Raw genomic sequence first — 20,384 nt, 5'->3', positions numbered from 1 at the left:
ACCTTCTGTTACACAGAGGTCTATATTATATCCGCGTTTGCTGGCCAGTGTTTGCTTGCGCATTTAGTCGACATCAACCTTGCCCTGACGCAGCTCAACCTTGGCCTGTTCAATCTCCTTCTGCAGCTCGGCGTGTGCCTCGGGGACGTCGTTGAAAGTGAAGATCGCGACACCTAGGCGGCCGAGGAGGTAGCAGCCGAAAGCAATGACCGCGTAAAATGGAAGCTAGTGAGGAATGACCATATCGTTAGCTCTCTGTGTCGATATATGCAGGGTGCGAATCTGCGATAATCGCAAACATACCACGGGGATGACTTCAGACTGGAAAGTCTCGTTTAGGGGGACGAGACCAAGATAAAGAGCGAGGTAGATCTGGAGTATGTTAGAAATGTCGCTTTCACAATGTCTTTCTTTTGTTCTCGTTGCGATGAGTTGAGCTATGATGACATACAGAGGAGACAAGGAGGAGGACGGAGACGGTTTGCTGAGCGCGTGTCATGGCGGCGGAGGTCGGTCGAAAACACTAAAAATGACAGAAGAAATAAAGAAGAGAAAGAAAGGAAATAGATCACAGATCCAAATCCCAATTTAGATTCAATTGACCACGGTGATATAAAGGAGAGTCGGATGTGGAGGAGTTAGTGGAGAGGCCAAGTTGGAAGAAGGCGGAGCTGCGGGCGGAAGCAATCAGCGTAGTAAATAACTAAGCTACTTGAGGTATACAAGATGAATAGTTACAGCGTATTTAAGTATTATCTATTACTAAAGAGGATGATGATTATATGATTTACGATAACAGCTAATTCTGTATCGTATAAACCACATGCATATCTAGAATCATTTCAATATACTACAATATTGTTATTGTTATTGACTGATGCCTGACTGCCTAGGCAACTCTTCAACTAAACATCGGACTGACTTCGCTTCCTTCGCATTCGAGTGGACCCTGGCTGATCCTCCCCCTCAACAGTCTATCCCAGTCGGGAACCGAGCCTCCACCACTTCCAGGCACACGGTCGGTAGCCTGGCTACACAAGCAATTCATTATGGCTTCCACAGATATATCTATCGCTGTGACAGCGGGCAAAGATGGTGGAGAATCAGCAGTACCATCATATGCACCTGCAGCTCTTGAACTACCATCCATTGAACAGACTCTTGCAGATTTGCCAGAATCGTCCGATTCTCTGCCTTCACGAAGCTCGGATACTCTCGCACAAGAAGAGCAAGAAAAGATGTTTCGTGCTTTAAAGCACATCCTAGACAATTTCCACGGCTCAGACGAATCATCCCAAAGCTTCGATCTGAAAGAGCTCCATTCATCCCTGGAACAGGCAGATGAGGATGCTCGCCGTGGTCAGCGAGATGTCAGCCCTTTGCAAAAAGTAATTATTATTCTGCACAATCTGTGGGCTGCCAATTCGGGGCTTCTAAGTCAGGCGGCTGAGGCTTTGGCTAATGGCAGTCGTGATCGTGAGTTTCCCCGGATTTTATGGCAACAATGCCCAGGTAAAGAACCATCCCACTGACCATATCCAGCATCATGGCGAATTCCAATTGGGCAGTCTGGAGTCTTAAAGTTCTTTCTGGATGTCATTTCCTCTAAAGAACAAGTCGAGACTAGTTTATTGCTCCATTCTTTGCGTCTGATTGGCAACTCTTGTGCTGATACAGGTATGCTTCTCGGCCAAATCTTTTACTGAGTGGTCTTGAGCCGTAAATAACGCTCCATTAGATGAGAATAGAGAAGTAGTAGTCAAGGATAACTATACACTTGCTATAATTCGTCATTTCCTCAACCCAGATCTCATTCAGGTGGCTATACCCGTGATTTACAACATTTGCATGGACTATGGTGAGCACATACCTCCTTTGTCAATTCAAAGTGTTCAATTCACTGACAAGACCAGAGCCTGCGCATTCTCAGATGGCCGAGAATAGAGCCGCGTATATTATCTTGAGCTTGTTAAAAGATGGGACCATTTCAGACAATGAAGCTTTGCTTAGCTTTTCATATGACCTGGTTGAGCTCGCCTCAGAACAAGGTATGTTTTCTCTTTATTTTTGGCGTGACTTTGGTCTAACCTCAAAACGAAACAGCCACCGGGATAGAAAGGTCTCCCGATGGCATCATATTGCTCATGATGGAGCTTGCCCTCAGCGAAGACATTATTCTCGAGCACTACTCATCTTTGATCACTTCTTTATCCGCCTATTTAGATAAGGAGCGATTCCAAAATGCATGCATAGTCAACAAATTGGTGGAAAAGACCCTGTCCGTCCTAAAACGGTCATTCTCTATTGAGAAGGGTCTTTCTGCGAAAGAAGATGTGCAGAACCTGGGCGAATTACGCCTGAAACTCAATGTGGCTCTGGCCGAGGTCTCCGCTTCACCGTTATTTGCGGAGCACTATCCCCTTGATTCGGAACTCTCAAAGACTCTCAAGTCTTGGGTCGTGTCAGGTGAAGATCAGCTGCAGATCTGTGCATGTGTTATGCTGGGCAATTTGGCCCGTTCTGACGAAATTTGTCAAACCATGGTCAATGACCTCAAAATTCACGAAGAATTGATCTCCGTGTTAAACAGCACCGCACGTGGTGCTGTCCTTCACTCCGTACTTGGTTTCCTGAAGAACCTCGCCATTGCGGGTGAGAATCGTCTAAGCCTGGCACAAGCGGGTATTATCCCTGCGGTTTCACGCCTGTGGGTTTTTGACTCTGTTCCCCAGGTTCAGTTTTCGGCTGCGACTATTGCCCGCCAAGTCATTATCTCGTCTATGGACAACATATCCCGCCTACTGACGCGTCTCTCTCAAGACCCTGATTCCCCAGCTCACCAGCGAACATACCTCTCCTTGTTGCTGTCACTTTTTGAAAAGACGGACTCATCACCGATAAAAACTGAGATTGGGCGCACTATTGCCTCTATTTGCCGCACTACATGCCCCAAGGTGCGAGATGGGGATACCGAGGCAGCTTCATTGCTGGAAATGCTTTTCAAACTGCATGAAGGTGTCGCTCACCCCATCGGGGCTATGATTACCCAGACCCAATGGCCCGTCGTTCGAAGCGAGGGATGGTTTGCATTAGCACTCATGGCTACCACCGAGACAGGCTGTACAGCCGTAGTCGAGTGTCTCAACAATGACGATGTGATGGATGTGCTTAAGAAGACCATGGCCTGTGAGCCTTCAAAATCGGATGACGGCGTCGAGACGGCCCAGCCGCAATTACAAAAAGATCATGATAATGCTCTTGTTTTGGTACAAGCACTTTTGAAGAGCGAGGTGAGTGATTTCTTTCTCCTATTCGAAGAAAAGAACTTTTCAATCATCTGGGATAATCACTAAGAAATATACAGGCTGATCTGCTTCCCATCGGATACCGGGAAACATTGGGAGATCTTGTGAAGAATCACGCCGGACACAGCTTAACAAGCGACCAAGGAATGCCATGATCATGTAGAAGTATATGAAGTAAATATAATGACGATGAAGATGTGATCAGCATCTCGTGGCCAACTAACATCCTATCACCCTCCTTGATGCTACAATCACCAATTGGATATACTTCAGTCCTGAATGGCTGATCTATGCTCACGTAATCCCGCTTATGTCATCATAAATTTCTCCCGATCTTTTATCGCGCGCAGGCAAATCTACTCTTGTTACATCGACAACTCGACTTTTACACTTCAAAATGGGTTGGTTTTGGGCAGACTCGCAGCCAAAGGCCCCTGTGGCCCCGCATCCCACTACCCCCGGGGCTGCTATTCCTGTATGACTATCCAAGGGTACCCAAATATCTAAATTTCCTCCAACTGACACTTATCAAACAGCCCGGTTGCCCGATGCACGACTCAAATTCAACACCCTCAGTGCCCGCCGCTACTCCCGATAAGACAGAATTGCCTAGCAGCTGTCCAATGAAATCGACCGACTCTCCATTCTACGTCGCGCCGAAATCATCAAACCCGGAACCTCCGCAACCAACCGCGCCGCAGAAATCCTCCACCTTATCCAAGCTCAACCCGCTAAACTACATGTTCGCCTCGATTTCGCAAGAGCGCGCACCTAATCAAACCGTTGACCTTGGCGTTGATCGTGAAGTGTCATCTATTCCTCGTGGTGATTCAGAGGGAAATTGGGAGTATCCTTCTCCGCAGCAGATGTATAACGCGATGCTGCGCAAGGGTCATACTGATACACCGCAAGATGCGGTTGAATCTATGGTTGCTGTACACAATTTCTTGAATGAGGGTGCTTGGAATGAGATTGTGGGGTGGGAACGAACTTTTGCTAAGGGTCTTGGACCCGGATGGGAAAAGTGTCGTCGTGGCGAGGAGAATCTTGGATTCGAACTTATGAAGGAGGAACTCATGGGTCGAGTGGATGAGGCTACTGAGCCCCGTCTCATTCGTTTCCAAGGTCGACCTAAGGAGTTGAGTCCTAAGGCTCAGATTTTCCAGGCTCTGGGCTGGGTGTACCCGTCTAAGTTTGAGTGAGTAGATCAACACCATTTGCTTCTCTTGAATAACGCATTTTCTAACGGGATCTTTTTCTTTTCTTTTCACAGGACAAACCCTCCTTTTGATCGTCATGACTGGTTCGTGCAGCGTCAGACACCGAATGGTTCGAAGGAGGTTCGTTACGTGATCGATTACTACTCCGGTCCCCCCGAACCTACCGGTGAACCTGTTTTCTACCTTGATATCCGTCCTGCGCTGGACTCGCCCACTGCTGCCGTGGAACGGTTGATGAGATGGGGAGGTGATGTTTGGTGGAGAGCCAGCGGAGGTGTTGTCAGAGATCCTGGTCATGGTCATGGCCACCCTTGAAACACTCAAGCATGAGTTTTAAGTGATACTTCCCCCCCTCCACACTGTACATCTATAGACATGGCCTGGGCGTTTTGTGGTTATGATTGTTGGTTTTATTTTCTTTCCTACACCCTGTGTTATCATATACTTTCTTGTTTGTATTGCATTGCTATAATGTGCCCCGGATGATAATATTACCAATGCTTTCTCGTATGAACTTGGTGGAATCGTAGTTTTTCTTGATTGATTGAAAATCTAGTTGAACGCATACTAGCGCTATTGTTAGTGGGAGGGGTTGAGTACTAAACGTTCATTTATATTACACCGAGGGCCATTTGTACAACGCTGTTAGTAAAGCAAGCACATAGTATGTAAAAAAAAAATACTCTATGTAAACCTTGGCAACGTTTCGTGTCATTTGAATTATCGTATGAGGCAATGATTATAGTACAGAATTGCAGAAGAATCTTGAGAGAAATCTATGTTTAAATGTTTGGCGAGAGCTGATCATATTTGACACAATGCTCCACACTCTCTATGCTGGCCTGCAGCAGCCCACGAGCTTCTAGACCGACCCAAACCCGAAGCATCGAGGTATCACCAGAGCGTACAGTGGACAAGAACGTGGATCCAGAGCCCAACTGTCGAAGAATAGGGAGAGAACTGCGGATGTTGTTAGAACCTGGATTGGAAATGATACTCCTTCGATCGAAACATGACTTACCTCTTGAAAAGATCTAAATCAGGATTAAGGCTTCGTCCAATACCTTCGAGAAGGAGACAGGAGATGACAACATTGACAAAATCTCCTTCAAAGCGTACATGATGACTACGCACCATGGTTAATACCTCACTGAGGACGTCTCCGATCTTGATATTTCCCAGTGCAAAGGTTCGAGACTTAATGCTGAGCACGAGGTGTTGCATTTTCAATGCAAATATCTCTGGATCAATGACTTGTTCTGGTGTACGGCATCTTTCAACCATCAACTGGCCTGCACGGTAACCGTCAAACTCGGCAATTGCGCGGAAAAGATCCAGGAAATTCCGTCGATTTGCATCATTTAACTGAGTAACCAGGCCCGTGTCGATGAAAATGAGTTGCGGCCGATAACCTTCATTATTGAGTTGGGCTAGAGCAGATTCCCAAGTCTCGCTATTCCCAATATGCGGACGTAATCGAGCTAGAACGGCTTCTGTCACGTCAACTTCGGCTCGAGTGGGAGCGTCGAGTGCCCGTGATTCCTTGCGGAGGGATAAATCAAGCTCGCTAGGCTGATAAAAGCGGACCATGATATTTCCAGGGTGGAGGTCTGCATGAACGAAATTGTCTATCAAGAGCATGTGCAAGAAAGCATCGAGGCCTTCGTTTGCAATTTCATGTTGGTAAACACCACCTCCGGTTTCGAGGAAAGTAGCTAATGGAATCCCCTGAGCGAATTCTTCAACCAAGACTTCACGAGTCGTGTAATCCATGTACGGGTATGGGAACCAGGCTGTTGTGCGAGTCTTGAATTTCTCGCGGAACATGACCAGGTTCGAGGCTTCGATGCGAAGATCTAATTGGAGTTTCATCATTTCGCCGAACTGTTGGACCTCGTCAGGAAATGAGAGCCAGTTCATGGTAGGGACCATGTTGATTAAAGATGCAAAAAAGCCCATTATCCTCAAGTCTCGATGGATCATCTTTTCGACTCGTGGATGTAGTACCTTGATGGCGACATATGAGGAAGGCACCCGCTGAGGTGAGCTCTTTACGAGCACATTGATGTTCTTCTGAACCTTCTCTCCAAGTGTGCTTGGACCATTTCCTAGTTCCTGGTTACTGGAGGCTAAGCTTGGTTTGAGTCTTGCTTTGTACACCTGGGCTATAGCACCGACTCCAAGGGGCTCCTCTTGGAATTCTTCAAAGATATCCTCGAATGGTAAACCATTGAATGCCTTGCGGATAGTTGTCTTTGTAGCGTGCAGAGAATGAGCCGGTGCATTTGAGTGTAGTGAGGACATGACGGTACACATCTCAGGGGGGAAGATATCGGTACGTGAAGCGGCCCATTGACCCAACTGTGATGAAAAATTAAGACGAACTCTTCAACTTTACCGGTGAAAAGAAACATACCTTGATAAAGGCTGGCCCGGCACGCTCCATAGCTTTGACCAGGAAACGATACCACCATAATGTCCCGGTCCGCGCATCATTCCGATTCGCAACCTTTCGTCCCATCCATATGGCCGGTACAGCCACAACAACTGGTACAAAAATAACTGCTAGGTGAAGAAACCGAAAGCCCGTCGCGATGGGGTCATAGATATACCGGTACCACATGACCCAGACAGTTTGACAGATCTTCGATAGACCCCGCGCATCAGCTGGGACAGATTTTCTAATTTCCTCACGCGATGCCTCAAGCATTTGCATCTCCCCAGTCATTTCTCCATCATCCGAGTCCTCCGCTAATTTGAGAAATGCGCTGGGCGCGAGAGCAGCCATGACCACTCCGCCGATAATCGGACCCCGTTTCGGGGTATGTTGGAAGGATTGTCGCCATGATGTGGAGAAGTATTGTCGCGGGACTCGCGGTAGTCCGCGTTTGAGACAGAATCGGCGGATGAGGACCGTCCTCATGGTCTTCAAGATTGTTTCATGGAGGAGGAAGTGGACAAGGCGAGTCCAAATGAAGAAGCGCGATAACCCGATAAGCGGCACGTGCTACGACGTCATTGTAAACAAGTTGGCCGAGGTTGATACAAAACTTGGAAATGCAATGAAAGGGTGAATGAGATGGTAAATATAAGTAAAATGAATAGAATATATATAGAAAATGAATACTCAAATAGGTAGTGATCCCATTTACTCCGCAATCTACGAGTTTGTGGGCTAGACTATGAGTAGCAACCAAATGTCCGAACTATACACTGTGAACTACTATACTACCAAAACCATCTGGGCAGTCAATTGCCAGGCATAAAATTCTATATGCAGTAAAAACATGGAACTTAAAACATTAACCATAGAATAGAATGAAATACTCCATTCACAAGCACAGATTGAATTTCCTCTTATCCGAATCCAGTAATCTCTAGAATATCTCCACATTCCAGGGCACATTCCTCGATCATCCTTTGTCCGTTTCCCTCCTACACTTAGCCACTCCCGGCTCAATCAAGCAAGATCATCCAAAGCCAATCCAAACTCGAAATTAAACCTAGAGATAATCTTCCAACAAATCTGGCACTATGACTAAACCACCGTTTTCAGAACAAAGAGCTCATTGACCAATGCAACAAGATACAACCCCCAACCCTTCAATAAATGAGATCAATATGCCCCCACCACGTACGTTGGAATTTTCCTTCCTCAATTTCTCAAAGCTTACCTGAGAGTACGAGCTCGACTTTGTGCCCGTGATCAGATAATTCACCATGGGTCAACCTTCGGAATTGCACGATATCGAGTCCAGACTGGATAGAAGACGATCTTCTTCCTGGCGCGATTGGGTATATGTGCTTTCTTGGAGTATCTTGGGATACTTGGCCCTCATCACGACTGTTGTAGGGTACTTTGATCCATCGCTTTTACCTGTGGATCCGACGGGGCTGCTATTCACTAAGAATGCTTCGCCATTCTATGCTTTTTCGCGGGGTTCGGGTCATTTTCCTAAGCCGAGTGGATTGAAGATAGTTGCTCTGGTCCCCTTTAATAACCACGAGCACACATCTATTTTGGATTGCTATCTCCAGGTGAGTAAACAGGATATCCCCTACTACTAGTAGTAGTCATCTATCGCCATTAGTTATTTATACCAAATGGGGCATATACTAAACAATCTTTATTTAGAAAAATCTACTCCATAACCACGGATTCCTCGACCAAGTCGTATTTATCCCCCAAACAAACGACCGTACCAGCCTGAAATGGCTGGACTCCCTCGTCGAGGAAACATCCGAGTATGCCATTTCACCAGCTGGGAGGGACATGGAATGGAAATTCCACCAAGAGGATGTCCTCTATATTCGCATCGACGGGGACGTCGTTTTTCTGGAAGATCATACCATTCCTACCATGGTAAAGACAAAACTCGATAACCCAGACACCCTGATGGTCTCTGCAAACGTCGTCAATGAAGGAGCTCTTGCTTCGCTACACAGTCACCCGGGCGTTGCTCTCCCCTACCTTCCCGAACTACAGCACACCGAACAACCATCTCGATCAAAGTCGCAGCTAGAGCATGACTGGCGAGCATCGAGTCTACCATCCTGGGAAGGTCCAGATGATTTTAAGGTCCAAAAAGGCTTTAAATCCCCCTTCGAAGGTCATAGATGGCTATTACCTCACGAATCGAGAACGGATCGAGATCCCATTGCTGGATCAGTGTATACAGAGACTGGACCGAGCATGCAAGACTGGACAGTTGGTGCGCAGCAGCATTATTCTTTCCTGCACCATCTTGAACTGGATCAGTTGAGGAGGTATAAATTTCCGTTGTGGGTTAATCCTACTGAGCCTATTACGATGAACTTTGGCTGTTTCTGGGGAAAGGATGTTCAAGCTCTTCGCGAGATATTCGGACACAAGTCTAGTGAGATGATCTATGATGAGTGGGTCAAAGATGGCGAATCTCGTCCAAATGTTACCATCGATGGGAAAGGTCTTGTGTCACACTATTCGTCGCGCCAGGGAGTGGAGGGTTTGGACTCGACTGATCTTTTGGATCGATATCGGGCGTATGCACAGGAGAGGGTTTGTCGCCAGAAGACCGAGACGCGGCTTGAGCGCGATTGAGTGAATGTGGAACAGAGTGCATATATTCAAGTTGATTGTTAGATCACAAGCCTGCACATATTATATAGAAATTAATCTAATAGAGAATTGGCATGTCATTCCGTTCACCAGGAAGATACTGGGTTTACACCGCAACGCCAAAGGATGGTAGATTGAACGCGCAAGTTCGTACATTTATTATACCAAGATCTTAGTCATTTTGTTTCACATTCTTGCTTTCATGTACTGCATGCACGGACTAGTGGTCCAGGAAGTTGGGTCAAAACTATATTTAGACCATTATAGCTATCTTAAATCTGGCTTCGATACTGAGGTTTACCATATCAGCAGTGCCACACGGTCAAAATTTAGGGGCTACGAAAGTTCGATGAAAATTAGCTCCTGGGCCTTTGATGGACATAGATTCACCAATCGCACGGTATGTTGAGCAATTGCTCGGCAACTCTCATGTTCCCGGACAGGTAATAATCAACGAGTACATAGGACATTCCCGTACACATCAGATGATATCGATGATCTCGGAGAATTGGATATACGGAGAAAACTGTATACGTTATAGTGGTAAGGTGTAGAGTGGTCAAGCCGATTTCAATAGAATCTGTACTGTAATAGTGTACATAATAGGTACTATTGGAAGATGGCAAGATCGAAATCCCTGCTTCCCATGCTCGGTACACACTCTGAGACTTGCTTCTATGATTAGATAGTTCGTACTAGAGTCAATATCGATGATTAAGTTCTACAGGTGTTTGAATAGGTTGAAACATCTCATCATACTAATGAGCTTACTACTTCAATGCAACTGGAAGCTTACACTCCGTCCCTTGATATCACATATTCCAAAGCAGCCTCCTCCCAAACAGATTTCCACTCTTCATTATGGGACACGGGAACATAAAAGTAATCCGCCAGGACCTTCGAAACTTGCTCCCAACTATGCCACTCACAAATCATTGCAACATGGGCTAGTCGTTTCACAAACCATGGCCGCTCAGCTTGGCCAACTGACCCCCCTAGCCCCAACGAACAACGCCCAAGCAAAGAGACCAAAGTTCTCTTTCGATATTTGTTGAAGTCTTGACATCTTAAAATTGCTGACAGCCTTCATAAGATGCTTCGTTAGGGCTCGACCGAGACCAGATGAAGAGGGCGAGACAATGAGGAAATTGTTTAGGAAGCAGATTGCCGCTACCCGTGTGACTGTTTCGATGGGGTGTGTATATTTTTCCTGTATCTTGGGATCTGAATCCTTAACGCTATCGGTGAATACATAGCTAAGGAGCTGATGTTCGGATTCGCAATTGAGTATTCGAAAGAAATGGTGGTCTGAAGGTTCGATTGTTGATGGTAAGGTGTTGGCAATGCCGTAGAAGATGACATCTCGAATGACATTCAAGATTCTAATCAATGGCGGACTAAGAAGATCGTTGGCGGAAAATCCTGAGCCTAGTTGGTGTAAAGAGGAAGAAGGGGGTGGTCTGATTCGTCGTTGTATCTCCTTGGGGATTGGCTTTGCGTCCCAAGTCAGTGGAAAAACAGGCTTGACAAGCAAACCGGAAGCAGCTTTCACATCGGCGCTGTATCTTAATTAGCACACTGTTTTCAGCTATTCATAGATAGGATACCACGTTATATACATACGTTATGATGGCTGTCAACATTGAAGCGGAGCGAATACTTTCGTCTGTAATTCCACCACGCAGTTCTACCATACGTTTAAGACCGGTCAAATGGATTCGGGCTTCATCGAATAACCCGGCAATCAACTACCCAAGAACACAAGATTGAAGAATTAGTCTCTGAAGTAAAATCTGCAGACCCCATGGATATAGAGCAGAATCTTACCGAGCCAGTTAAAAGATTCACGATCGTATCAAATGCCTCGTCACTCAATGCCTGTTTAGGATCACGAACTTTGACATTCATTTCTCGAATGCATTTTGCCTTCATGATACAATAGTCAAGGTCTCTGCCGTTTGCTCCATTGCCTTTTCGATGTGGGTCATATTCGACATCTAAATGATGAACGGCTAGTGCTGCTCTATGCGCAGCACACATACTCATGAGACCAAAGAAACTCCCCGGATCCGAGAAGGAGGATCGGACCAGCAGGTCGACTTCGTTGGTACCTTGGTCCTTCAGCTCATTCGGAAAAGTCACGGGGACAAAGACGGATTTCCCTAAATTTTACATATCTTTCGTTAATTTGTGTTTACCAGACAGTCTCGGTGGTAGAAAACTTACAGTAGTATACCAAATGAGCAACCATATTAGGTAGCTCATTAGCTCCTGGTAGTGAGCAGAAAGGATCGAAGAACCACGATGTAGGCAAGGTTTGTGGATTTGGATTCAAATGACTTGATGATGGGGAAGTTGCAGTGCACCTGATGGGACGACCTCGGTAATATTTCCTAACAAACCCTCCCTGCAGCTCTGCTTCGAGGATAGAAGATGGGTCACCGGATTCGGATGACACCCTAAGCACCAATTGCTTGCTATATTTAGAGTGTTCAAGCACATTATCTTGATCTTTAGTTTCTTCTGGTTGACCTCGATTTTCACGTCGCGAAGTTCGCTTCATTCCAGCGAGTCTCTCCCGTCGACGGACATCACGCATAACATGAGACCGAATCGCCTTGCGAGCATTCACATCTTTAATCCGTTTTGAGGCTAGATCATCAGCATGATCTATGAAGGTAAAAGATGGTCGATCTAACAGCGTTGTATTTGTTTGTTGGGTGGCATCTAATGGCGAGGTTCAGTATAGTTCAGCCTCAAGTATCTAGTGAGACGCGGGGAATTGGAGATGTGCAATAAAGTGGAATCCAAGGAACAAATGAGAATTGAAAGAAACATGCGCCTCTGACCCCACCTCGAGCAAAGGGACCAAAACGATCGTCAACATTGGGAACTATATTAAATACATATACAGGAGGGTCAAGGCTAGAAAGGTAAACGCCCACCGCGCACGGCCATTAACGAGGCCAAAGATATTTTGATACAGCACGAACCTGCAGAAGAAGAGTGAGCGAACGAAAAAGGCCGTAACTGGTCCATTGTGGGCCCGAAGGCCAGGCTGACGAAGAATATCAAATGGAAAATACGCTCGCGAGGGGAGAAGGAAGGGCGAATTTAGAAGAGGAAAAGGAGTCGCGGGGATTTGCGGGGGAACGAGCACAAGCCTCATTCAACGGCGCCTCGCTGATCCGGTGATGCCCCGGTGTAACGCCTTACGCGGATTTATACATGAAAAGCATGGGATAGCAGAAATTGGACTGAAATAGAGTTATCAAATCTCATTGGAGAATAAAAAAAAATAAAGAAGTATATATGTCCCTTCATTATGCCCAGCGCCCCGGAGATGCCGCAAATCGCTAAACACAAGAGAAGAAAAAACAAAACAAAAACAGCCAAAGAGAGAATCCGGGAGAAGAACATAAGAAAGAGGGAGAGAAAGAGATAGCAAAAAAGAAAGCAGGTGATCAGAACTACCCCTGCATGTCACTGACAAGTCGTGACAATAACGCATACCCAAAGACCACCGCCAAACCGATCCAAACCCGATTCCGTTTCATCCAACTTTCTCCGACTTCCCGTGCCACATGGCCACCTTCCATGACTGCTCCGAAACTCGGGGCACTTCCATTGGGACGTCGTCGTAGGGCACTAGTCTCGGGAGAGCACTTCACCGGGGCATTAGGGTCGGGCAGAATTTGACCAGTGGCAGTATCGATTCGATGCTCTTTCATCCATGTCCAATTCGCCTCATCTAATTCGGGCCATTCTGTGCGGAACTTTAAACCCCCGTCACCTGCCTTGACGTTGTTGATTCCCTTGGTCGTTCGGGCTACACCCGGCGTGGCGTTAACATGCGTGCCTCCGCCAGTCGAGTTCCACCACCGCGATCGAGCAGCGAGTACTTGTCGTTCTCCTGTTGTTGCACTCACACTTCCAGTAGTCATCTCTTCACTAGTCATGAATGAAAGGAGCCCGATCAAAATTGTAGAGACCTCCCATGCGGGGTTGAAGGACTTGGGGTGGAAGTCGGAGATACTGAGACACAAGCGTGTAGAGGGTTGGAATCGACCACTAGGTGTGTGCATGCGAATGGCGGGAGGAGCGAAAGGATACTCTGGTGGGAAAACTAAAGTGCCCCAATATTGTCCATTCTCGTAAGGAGTAGCGGGAGGACCGGTCAGGGTGTAATGCCATCTAATCAAAGTGTCAGTTAGAATTACCAGTAAGTCCAAAAAGAAGAAACATACTCTAAGATATTGGTTTCCGATGGATGTGCCACAATAAATGGCGGGGGATTCTTCTGAATATTTTGATACTCGCGAGTGAGCTGTATATACACCGTTAGCACGACATGATCTATCATCATCATTATCAATTGGTCTTGGCCACTCACCCGTTTATAAGCCGCTTTAGTCGCCATCGTTGTCTGAGGCAGTTGTGACCGGAGAAAAACAAATGAAATGAAATCAAGTGAGGGTGAGACCTTAAAAGAGATGAGAAACAGACAGACCACAAAGAACCCTCGTCGCAATAAAAGAGTGTGTTGTTTCAAAGCGGCGCAGCGCAGCAATCCACTATCGCCCGAGGTCACGTGCACGGCAACTCACGCGACTCGAAACTCACGAGCGGAACGGAGTTGGGTCAATTGCAGTCGTCACCATGTCCTCTTCATTGTCGGCCGAAGATGATGATGTATGTCTTGTTCTTGTGAAGAGAATGCATTATTTGCATTACATTTGATTTCGTGTCTGGTCCCTGAACACTAATTGTCGGTAGATCTTCGAGCGCTTGCAGCAGCGCAAAGACCCGCAGGTCCTGGAGGAGCAGCAACAGGCCGTGAATGAGCGAACACAGGCCATTCTGCAAAAGGCCCAAGCACGTCTGGGTGAATTGGTATGTCTCATTGTATTTTTATTGTGTTTCATTTCCTCCGCGAGAGTTGCTTCACTATACTGAAGCTTGCGGAGCTTTTCCCGAACCCCGGCTAACCCGTTGAACTCCGATATAGCTTGACCAAAATTCGACTCTCCCATGCACTATCTCCTCGGTGCAGGTCTTCGGTGCCCCTAACACCCGCCGAAGCTTCCTCGAGAAAGTTGTCAACCCCCTCTTGAGTGAAAACAAGAACCGGCCATACACTCTTTCTGAGGCACTGCGGGAAGTATCGGCTACGGCAGACAAGCTTGGAAGATTTGGTGAGTGGTTCTACAAGGAATTGCACTGTGGGTTGACGATGAGTCTAACTCGACCCAGAACTCTTCCACCAGCCCATCTCTGTTCACCTGGACGAGTCGAACAACAATGGTGATCTGCGCAATCTCGATGTTCTACTGGCCGTCCGTGAGAAGTCCCGCGTGCTGCTGAAGACCGGTACTGATCTCGGAAATGCCGAGGGCTCCGCATATGGAAATCTTTTGTGGCGCAATCTGTTTGGTGGTGCGGAAACTCTCAACTTGAACGCCTCGCTTGGAACCCGTACGCGATCCGCCTACCAGGCTGCATTCGAGACACCACTTTTCTGTGACCCTGATTTCCGCCTTGAAATCGGTGGAATTGCTAGCGCTACGCAGAAGTCCTGGGCTAGTCATGAAGAGGTTCTCAAGGGAGGATGGAGCAAGCTTCGGTGGCTGTCTCGCTCTGGACACCGTCATGAGCTAGGCTATAACGGTTACTGGAGACAGATTACCGGCCTTGGCGAAAGTGCTTCTCCTACTGTTCGTGCTGACGCTGGTGACAGCGTGAAGAGCAGTATTTTCCACAGCTGGGTCAATGACCAGCGGGACAACCCAATGATGCCTTCCCGCGGATACTATGCCAAGATCTTCAATGAAGTCGCTGGCTGGGGCCCGTTGAAGGGCGATGTGTCTTTCTGGAAGTCGGAGATCGAGACTCAGAGTGCGATTCCCATTCCCATCCCCTTTATTAAGGGTGACAGCGGCGTGAGCCTCACTACTGGATTCCGCGCCGGCCTTCTGTGCCCGCTTGGACTCGACTCGAGCTCTCGTCCCCAGCTTTCTCGAATTAATGACCGCTTCCTCCTGGGCGGACCTACCGACGTCCGTGGCTTCCGCCTGTGCGGTCTGGGTCCTCGCGAAGGAGTCGATTCTCTAGGTGGAGATGCCTACGCTGCTGGCAGTGCGAACCTGTTATTCCCTCTCCCTCGTGTCGGCGTGGAGAAACCCCTCCGCTTGCAACTGTTCCTGAATGGTGGTCGATTGCTGCCACTGCGAACTTCGCAGAAGACCATTCCCAGCAGCAGCAGCGAGGTGCAGGACGCAGTCATCTCAACTGTTACTGACTTGCAAAGCGGCCTTCCCAGCATCGCCGCTGGCTTCGGTATTGTATACGCCCATCCAGTCGCCCGATTCGAACTCAACTTCTCTCTTCCTCTCGTTCAGCGAAAGGGCGAGGAAGGTCGCAAGGGCCTTCAGCTGGGAATTGGTATCAATTTCCTTTAGACATGCCTGATTAGAGCCTAGCGAGATCAACTGTACTTTCACCCACCTCTCAATAATAAATTCAAGATTTAGCGCATATCTAGTTCTATCTTGAGTTTCTGCGACTTCAACTCAATCCTGAATATTTTGCGGTACCCTTTCTACAAGTATTACTGGAAATTAGAGCTATCTGCTATTTTTATATCTAGTTTATGGAATGTATAAATAAACGAACAATCTCATACCATTCGCACACCGTTCAAATCGTTCGAGTAAACAACATTTCTCCAGCATTTCCGCAGTTCGTTCTATAGTTACGGTGGACCCCATGACTAATCACCTTGAACCACCTGTCCACCTTCAGCTTCAACTTCAACAATTCCAACCACAACACGAACCTCCTCAATCCCCACAGGCAAAACAAATCCAAAACCCCCACCTCACAAATACTCACGTACTCAACACAAATCTCATCTCAACTCTCACATCGCCAAGTAAAACCCCACTCCAAAGCTCGCCAGAAATGGCCCAATACTACCAACCCCAGGGCTACACCCCCCCAATCCGCCCAAAACCTCCAATTCTTCCCTTCAACCTACTCCTCCGTCTCAGGCCACACAACCCCCTCACAAGCATCCTACGGCGCCCCAGCAGGTGCAGCCGCAGGCTTCGGCGCCCCGCCTAATCCCTCCGCCCAGGCGTACCCGGGCTATGGCGGATTTGGGTCTCCGGCTGGAGTTAGTGGACGGATGGGGGAACAAGGTGGATTGAGGACGGGATGGTTAGCTGCGTTTGGGACGGAGGGGTATGATGGGGAACCACCTCTTTTGGAAGAATTGGGGGTGAATTTCGAACATATTCGGACTAAGGTGAGTTATTGTTTTCCCCCCTCAGGCAACCGTCAACATCAACTTGAATATACCTAACAATAATGAAAGACCCTCACCGTTCTAAATCCCTTTGCTTCAATCGATAATCACTTAATGGATGACTCCGATCTCTACGGTGCCCTCCTTTATATCGTTCTCTACGGTACTTTCCTGCTCCTTTCCGGAAAAGTATTCTACGGATATATCTATGGTGTAGCTGTCTTCGGCACCGTTGCATTACATCTAATTCTCAGTCTAATGTCACCTGCCCTCGACACACCCGATCCAAATTACAATCCTCATCATAAACCCTCCATGTCCGGTGGAGCCGTGGGTCACTTCTCTGCGACCCTGACATTCCCCCGATCCGCTAGTGTATTGGGATACTGTTTCTTGCCACTTGTCTTGACGGCTTTGATTGGGATTTTGATTCCGATGGATACGCTTTTCGGGTATTTGCTTACGACTGCGGCGGTGGGGTGGTGTACTTATTCTTCCTCGGGGATGTTTTGTGCTGTTGCGAGGATGAGTGGGATGAGGGGTCTTGTTGCTTATCCTTTGGCGTTGTTTTATGTTGTTTTTGGGATTATGGGGATTTTTTCGTCTAGGGGGACGGGGTCTTTGGCTGCTAAGACTGGAGCTGCTTAGAGGGGTTTTCCATTCTAGTTGGTTTCATTGTGATACTGGGTGATCAGCGTCTGTCAGGTTATGCTGGTTATATTGTACAAGCATGAACTGGATAAGCTGTGCATGCTGGGCTTATTATGTTACTTCGGATCTTTGCATTAATATTATGAGTTGGACGATTCATCCTATTGAATATCATTATGCATTAACATTTTATAGTTCATGTTGCTTACATAGCATGTAAAAATGAAAACTCCTGTAAACCTTCACTCCAGAAACACAATAGTGGTTCTAGTTCCACTTCGAGTAACAAATCAGCTCTATTCTAAAATGTTTCCGCCCTCTATTGCACAGTTTCACCTTGGGCAGGTGCCCATCTAGCAAGCCATTCTCGTGTCTTTTCAAGATCACCTCCACCTGCTTCAGCGCCTGCTATACACCATGCCAAATCATATACTTTCTCACCACCCGCAACACTCTCCGCATGAACCATTTCTGCTAGATTACGACGATGTTGACCGGTTTCATCTGTGCAGAAATAAAACGGCGCGGTATTAGTTGCATCGGGTTGAACATTCAGCGCTTCAACAAGCGGTTTGGTAACTTTCATAATCTCGGCCACACTCATTGCTGCGGATGCAGATTCAGAATCTCGCTTTTGCTTCCCGTTTTTGCAATACTCGTTCTGACACCAGGGTTTCCCACATCCACTCATCATTTGAGAGAGATATCGACGTTCGATGCGTCGACGGAGTGCTTTTCCTTCTGGATCATGTGTATCGACGTATAGAGGACCGAAACAGATATTGCAAAGACCTAGCGATTTATTCCCTGTATTCGTCAAGGTGCGGCCGCAATTTTGATTCAGACATGTTCGTGGCGCGGGTCGAGATACACGTTGTAAATCATGGTGGCGGAGGTGGGTGTTCATATCTCGAAGTCGGATTATCTTGCCACATAAATGGCATTCAGTGGTACGGCCTCCGTCTACTAGTTCGTGCGGGGTGAGACCGGATACTAAGACTTCTGGGTCTAGTAGGTCTGGGTCTGAATCGCCTTTTTGCGGTACGAGTAGGTGACAGAATTGGCATAGTATTAGTTTGTCGGGACATTCGTTTGTGCGGTGTAAGGCCAGTGTTGGGAGACCTTCGAAGTTGGCATTGCAGTCTGGACATTCGTGGGTTGTGTGAAATATAGAGTCATGGTTGGATTTGCTGGAGTCGTCTGTGCCGTGGGATGAATCGTGTGGACAGTGCCAGTGATTCTGCCATTCTGGCGATCGTTTCTGAAAAACGTTCTGGCATTTTGGACAGAAGATATTATTGCGCAGACAAAAGTTCTCATGAAGAACTAGTGTTCGCTGTGGGACCCATTGTTGACAATTCTGACACCGTACATCATCAGCTTCATGTATCTCCTCCTCTGCAATTCCCTCTCCATCAACCGCTTCACCAGCCATGATTCGTAGGTCGTATTTCACGGGGACTTGTCTAGATGCCTCCGAATCAGAGTCTCCATTCCCCGCATAAACAGAGATATAAAGAGCCTCCGCCCCTTCAAGAACGACATTCGTCGGCCGAATCTCAAACGACTTAGACGTCTCCGTCGAGAAATCTCCCAGAACATGCATATCCCTTCGAGGCCGACCTCGTTGACGAGCACTTAACGGACTAACAAACAATTCCAAACTCTCATCTTCCGAAGAAAGTTCAATCCGAAACGTGTCCTTCCTCTCCCACTCTCGCAATTCATAATCCACATATTCTCCCTTCAGAACCTGAGCCCGCACACTTTCTCCAACTGTAAGGGCTCCACCAACAGAACTCCCTGCACTAGTCCCAGGTGCCCGTGCCGCTCGCTCCAATCGCTTCTGTAACGTCTCCCGCGCCTGTTCCTCCGATAATGCCACAATATCAACCTCGAGATCCGTGTCAACAATGCAGATCCCCTCGCCTTCCGGGTACACTTTATCCAGCAGGAAGCGGAAGGACTCAGTGCGTGAACTGGGAACCGTTAGAATTTCACCAACGGTTAATGTAGTAAAATTATCTCGTAAATGGCGTTCTAGTAATGCTTTCCAGTCTTCTGGATCATATCCCGCCTCTAAAGGACGAAGACGCACGTATGTTCCTTTTGGTAATTGTTTCGCGTGAACCGTTACCCTAGGTCCCGTCGCCGGTGTTTGTGCTTGACTTTCTACCCCATCGATTTCCATATCGGAATGTCCATCTTGTGGAGCGGCATTTTCGGAGGTATCGAAGTCTTCTTCGGATATTTCGAGAGATTCGCGGAGGAGACTGCTTAGTGCTACTTCGTTCTCTGGTGCGGAGAACTCGCGGATCCCCGCATGGACGAATCGGCCATTTTGAGGGTTGACGATGCGGAATGTTAGAGGGTGAGGAAGTTGTTGTTGTCGTTCTTCAATTTGTTGACGTGCTCTTGATTCTGCGGCGAAGGTATGTGGATTGAAAGGGTCGAAGGAGCTTGTGTGAACGCGTGTATTTGCGTTGGAGGAAACGGGTTGGAGCGGGGCGGCGGCGAGAAGCTGTTCGAGTGCGGATTGTGGAAGGGTGATTTTGTCGCCGGGTAATTTGGGAGCTTGTTTGGGTGGTGTTATGATTAACTGGCTAGACCAGGTTATTGTATCATTGTTTTCTGTCATGATTGTTGGATTTAAGAGGTAGGGGGAGGTACGTAAAGTTGATTGTTGGAGGTGAATTTAAAGATGGGTGGAAGTTCTAGAAGACTCCCCGCCGATTATCAATTTTCTACGCGTCAAGCCCATGCAAGTACACTAAGTACAGTATAAACATAGAAAGAACCAACAT

The 20,384-nt window shown here is 47.3% G+C and overlaps 10 protein-coding genes across 10 annotated transcripts; 5 read left to right on the top strand and 5 right to left on the bottom strand.

Annotated features, from left to right (window-relative positions):
- Positions 1–63: 63 nt before the first annotated feature.
- Positions 64–499, bottom strand: N7469_008825 (dolichol-phosphate mannosyltransferase subunit 3; the record flags this gene model as incomplete). The annotated part of the gene is made up of 3 exons (XM_056647743.1): positions 64–225; positions 304–372; positions 452–499. The coding sequence occupies 3 exons, from the start codon at positions 497–499 to the stop codon at positions 64–66; spliced, it is 279 nt and encodes a 92-aa protein (XP_056497508.1).
- Positions 500–1,049: 550 nt separating this feature from the next.
- Positions 1,050–3,460, top strand: N7469_008824 (uncharacterized protein; the record flags this gene model as incomplete). Its single annotated transcript, XM_056647742.1, has 6 exons — positions 1,050–1,476; positions 1,543–1,677; positions 1,739–1,858; positions 1,914–2,048; positions 2,104–3,290; positions 3,365–3,460. The coding sequence occupies 6 exons, from the start codon at positions 1,050–1,052 to the stop codon at positions 3,458–3,460; spliced, it is 2,100 nt and encodes a 699-aa protein (XP_056497507.1).
- A 242-nt stretch (positions 3,461–3,702) lies between these two features.
- N7469_008823 (holocytochrome c synthase CYC3) lies at positions 3,703–4,840 on the top strand (the record flags this gene model as incomplete). The annotated part of the gene is made up of 3 exons (XM_056647741.1): positions 3,703–3,780; positions 3,842–4,503; positions 4,579–4,840. The coding sequence occupies 3 exons, from the start codon at positions 3,703–3,705 to the stop codon at positions 4,838–4,840; spliced, it is 1,002 nt and encodes a 333-aa protein (XP_056497506.1).
- Positions 4,841–5,307: 467 nt separating this feature from the next.
- Positions 5,308–7,448, bottom strand: N7469_008822 (ABC1 kinase family protein; the record flags this gene model as incomplete). The annotated part of the gene is made up of 3 exons (XM_056647740.1): positions 5,308–5,485; positions 5,547–6,886; positions 6,942–7,448. 3 exons carry the CDS (start codon positions 7,446–7,448, stop codon positions 5,308–5,310), a joined length of 2,025 nt encoding a protein of 674 aa, XP_056497505.1.
- Positions 7,449–8,245: 797 nt separating this feature from the next.
- N7469_008821 (uncharacterized protein) lies at positions 8,246–9,605 on the top strand (the record flags this gene model as incomplete). Its single annotated transcript, XM_056647739.1, has 2 exons — positions 8,246–8,563; positions 8,661–9,605. The coding sequence occupies 2 exons, from the start codon at positions 8,246–8,248 to the stop codon at positions 9,603–9,605; spliced, it is 1,263 nt and encodes a 420-aa protein (XP_056497504.1).
- An 810-nt stretch (positions 9,606–10,415) lies between these two features.
- Positions 10,416–12,581, bottom strand: N7469_008820 (uncharacterized protein; the record flags this gene model as incomplete). Its single annotated transcript, XM_056647738.1, has 6 exons — positions 10,416–10,609; positions 10,653–11,182; positions 11,247–11,371; positions 11,451–11,785; positions 11,850–12,350; positions 12,569–12,581. The coding sequence occupies 6 exons, from the start codon at positions 12,579–12,581 to the stop codon at positions 10,416–10,418; spliced, it is 1,698 nt and encodes a 565-aa protein (XP_056497503.1).
- A 512-nt stretch (positions 12,582–13,093) lies between these two features.
- N7469_008819 (ubiquitin-conjugating enzyme E2) lies at positions 13,094–14,043 on the bottom strand (the record flags this gene model as incomplete). The annotated part of the gene is made up of 3 exons (XM_056647737.1): positions 13,094–13,817; positions 13,871–13,950; positions 14,017–14,043. 3 exons carry the CDS (start codon positions 14,041–14,043, stop codon positions 13,094–13,096), a joined length of 831 nt encoding a protein of 276 aa, XP_056497502.1.
- Positions 14,044–14,282: 239 nt separating this feature from the next.
- On the top strand, positions 14,283–16,081 carry sam50 (SAM complex subunit SAM50; the record flags this gene model as incomplete). Its single annotated transcript, XM_056647736.1, has 4 exons — positions 14,283–14,315; positions 14,400–14,516; positions 14,632–14,818; positions 14,877–16,081. 4 exons carry the CDS (start codon positions 14,283–14,285, stop codon positions 16,079–16,081), a joined length of 1,542 nt encoding a protein of 513 aa, XP_056497501.1.
- A 307-nt stretch (positions 16,082–16,388) lies between these two features.
- Positions 16,389–17,577, top strand: N7469_008817 (transporter YIP1; the record flags this gene model as incomplete). Its single annotated transcript, XM_056647735.1, has 3 exons — positions 16,389–16,554; positions 16,673–16,929; positions 16,999–17,577. The coding sequence occupies 3 exons, from the start codon at positions 16,389–16,391 to the stop codon at positions 17,575–17,577; spliced, it is 1,002 nt and encodes a 333-aa protein (XP_056497500.1).
- Positions 17,578–17,899: 322 nt separating this feature from the next.
- On the bottom strand, positions 17,900–20,218 carry N7469_008816 (putative ubiquitin fusion degradation protein (Ufd1); the record flags this gene model as incomplete). The annotated part of the gene is made up of 1 exon (XM_056647734.1): positions 17,900–20,218. One exon carries the CDS (start codon positions 20,216–20,218, stop codon positions 17,900–17,902), a length of 2,319 nt encoding a protein of 772 aa, XP_056497499.1.
- Positions 20,219–20,384: the final 166 nt, after the last annotated feature.

The sequence above is a fragment of the Penicillium citrinum genome, assembly GCF_028827155.1.
Source record: "Penicillium citrinum strain IBT 23319 chromosome Unknown utg000008l:1.0-2707905.0:1.0-2709502.0, whole genome shotgun sequence".
Classification (NCBI taxonomy): domain Eukaryota; kingdom Fungi; phylum Ascomycota; class Eurotiomycetes; order Eurotiales; family Aspergillaceae; genus Penicillium; species Penicillium citrinum.
Note: the sequence above shows the minus strand (reverse complement) of the source record. Positions and strands in the feature narration are given on the sequence as shown.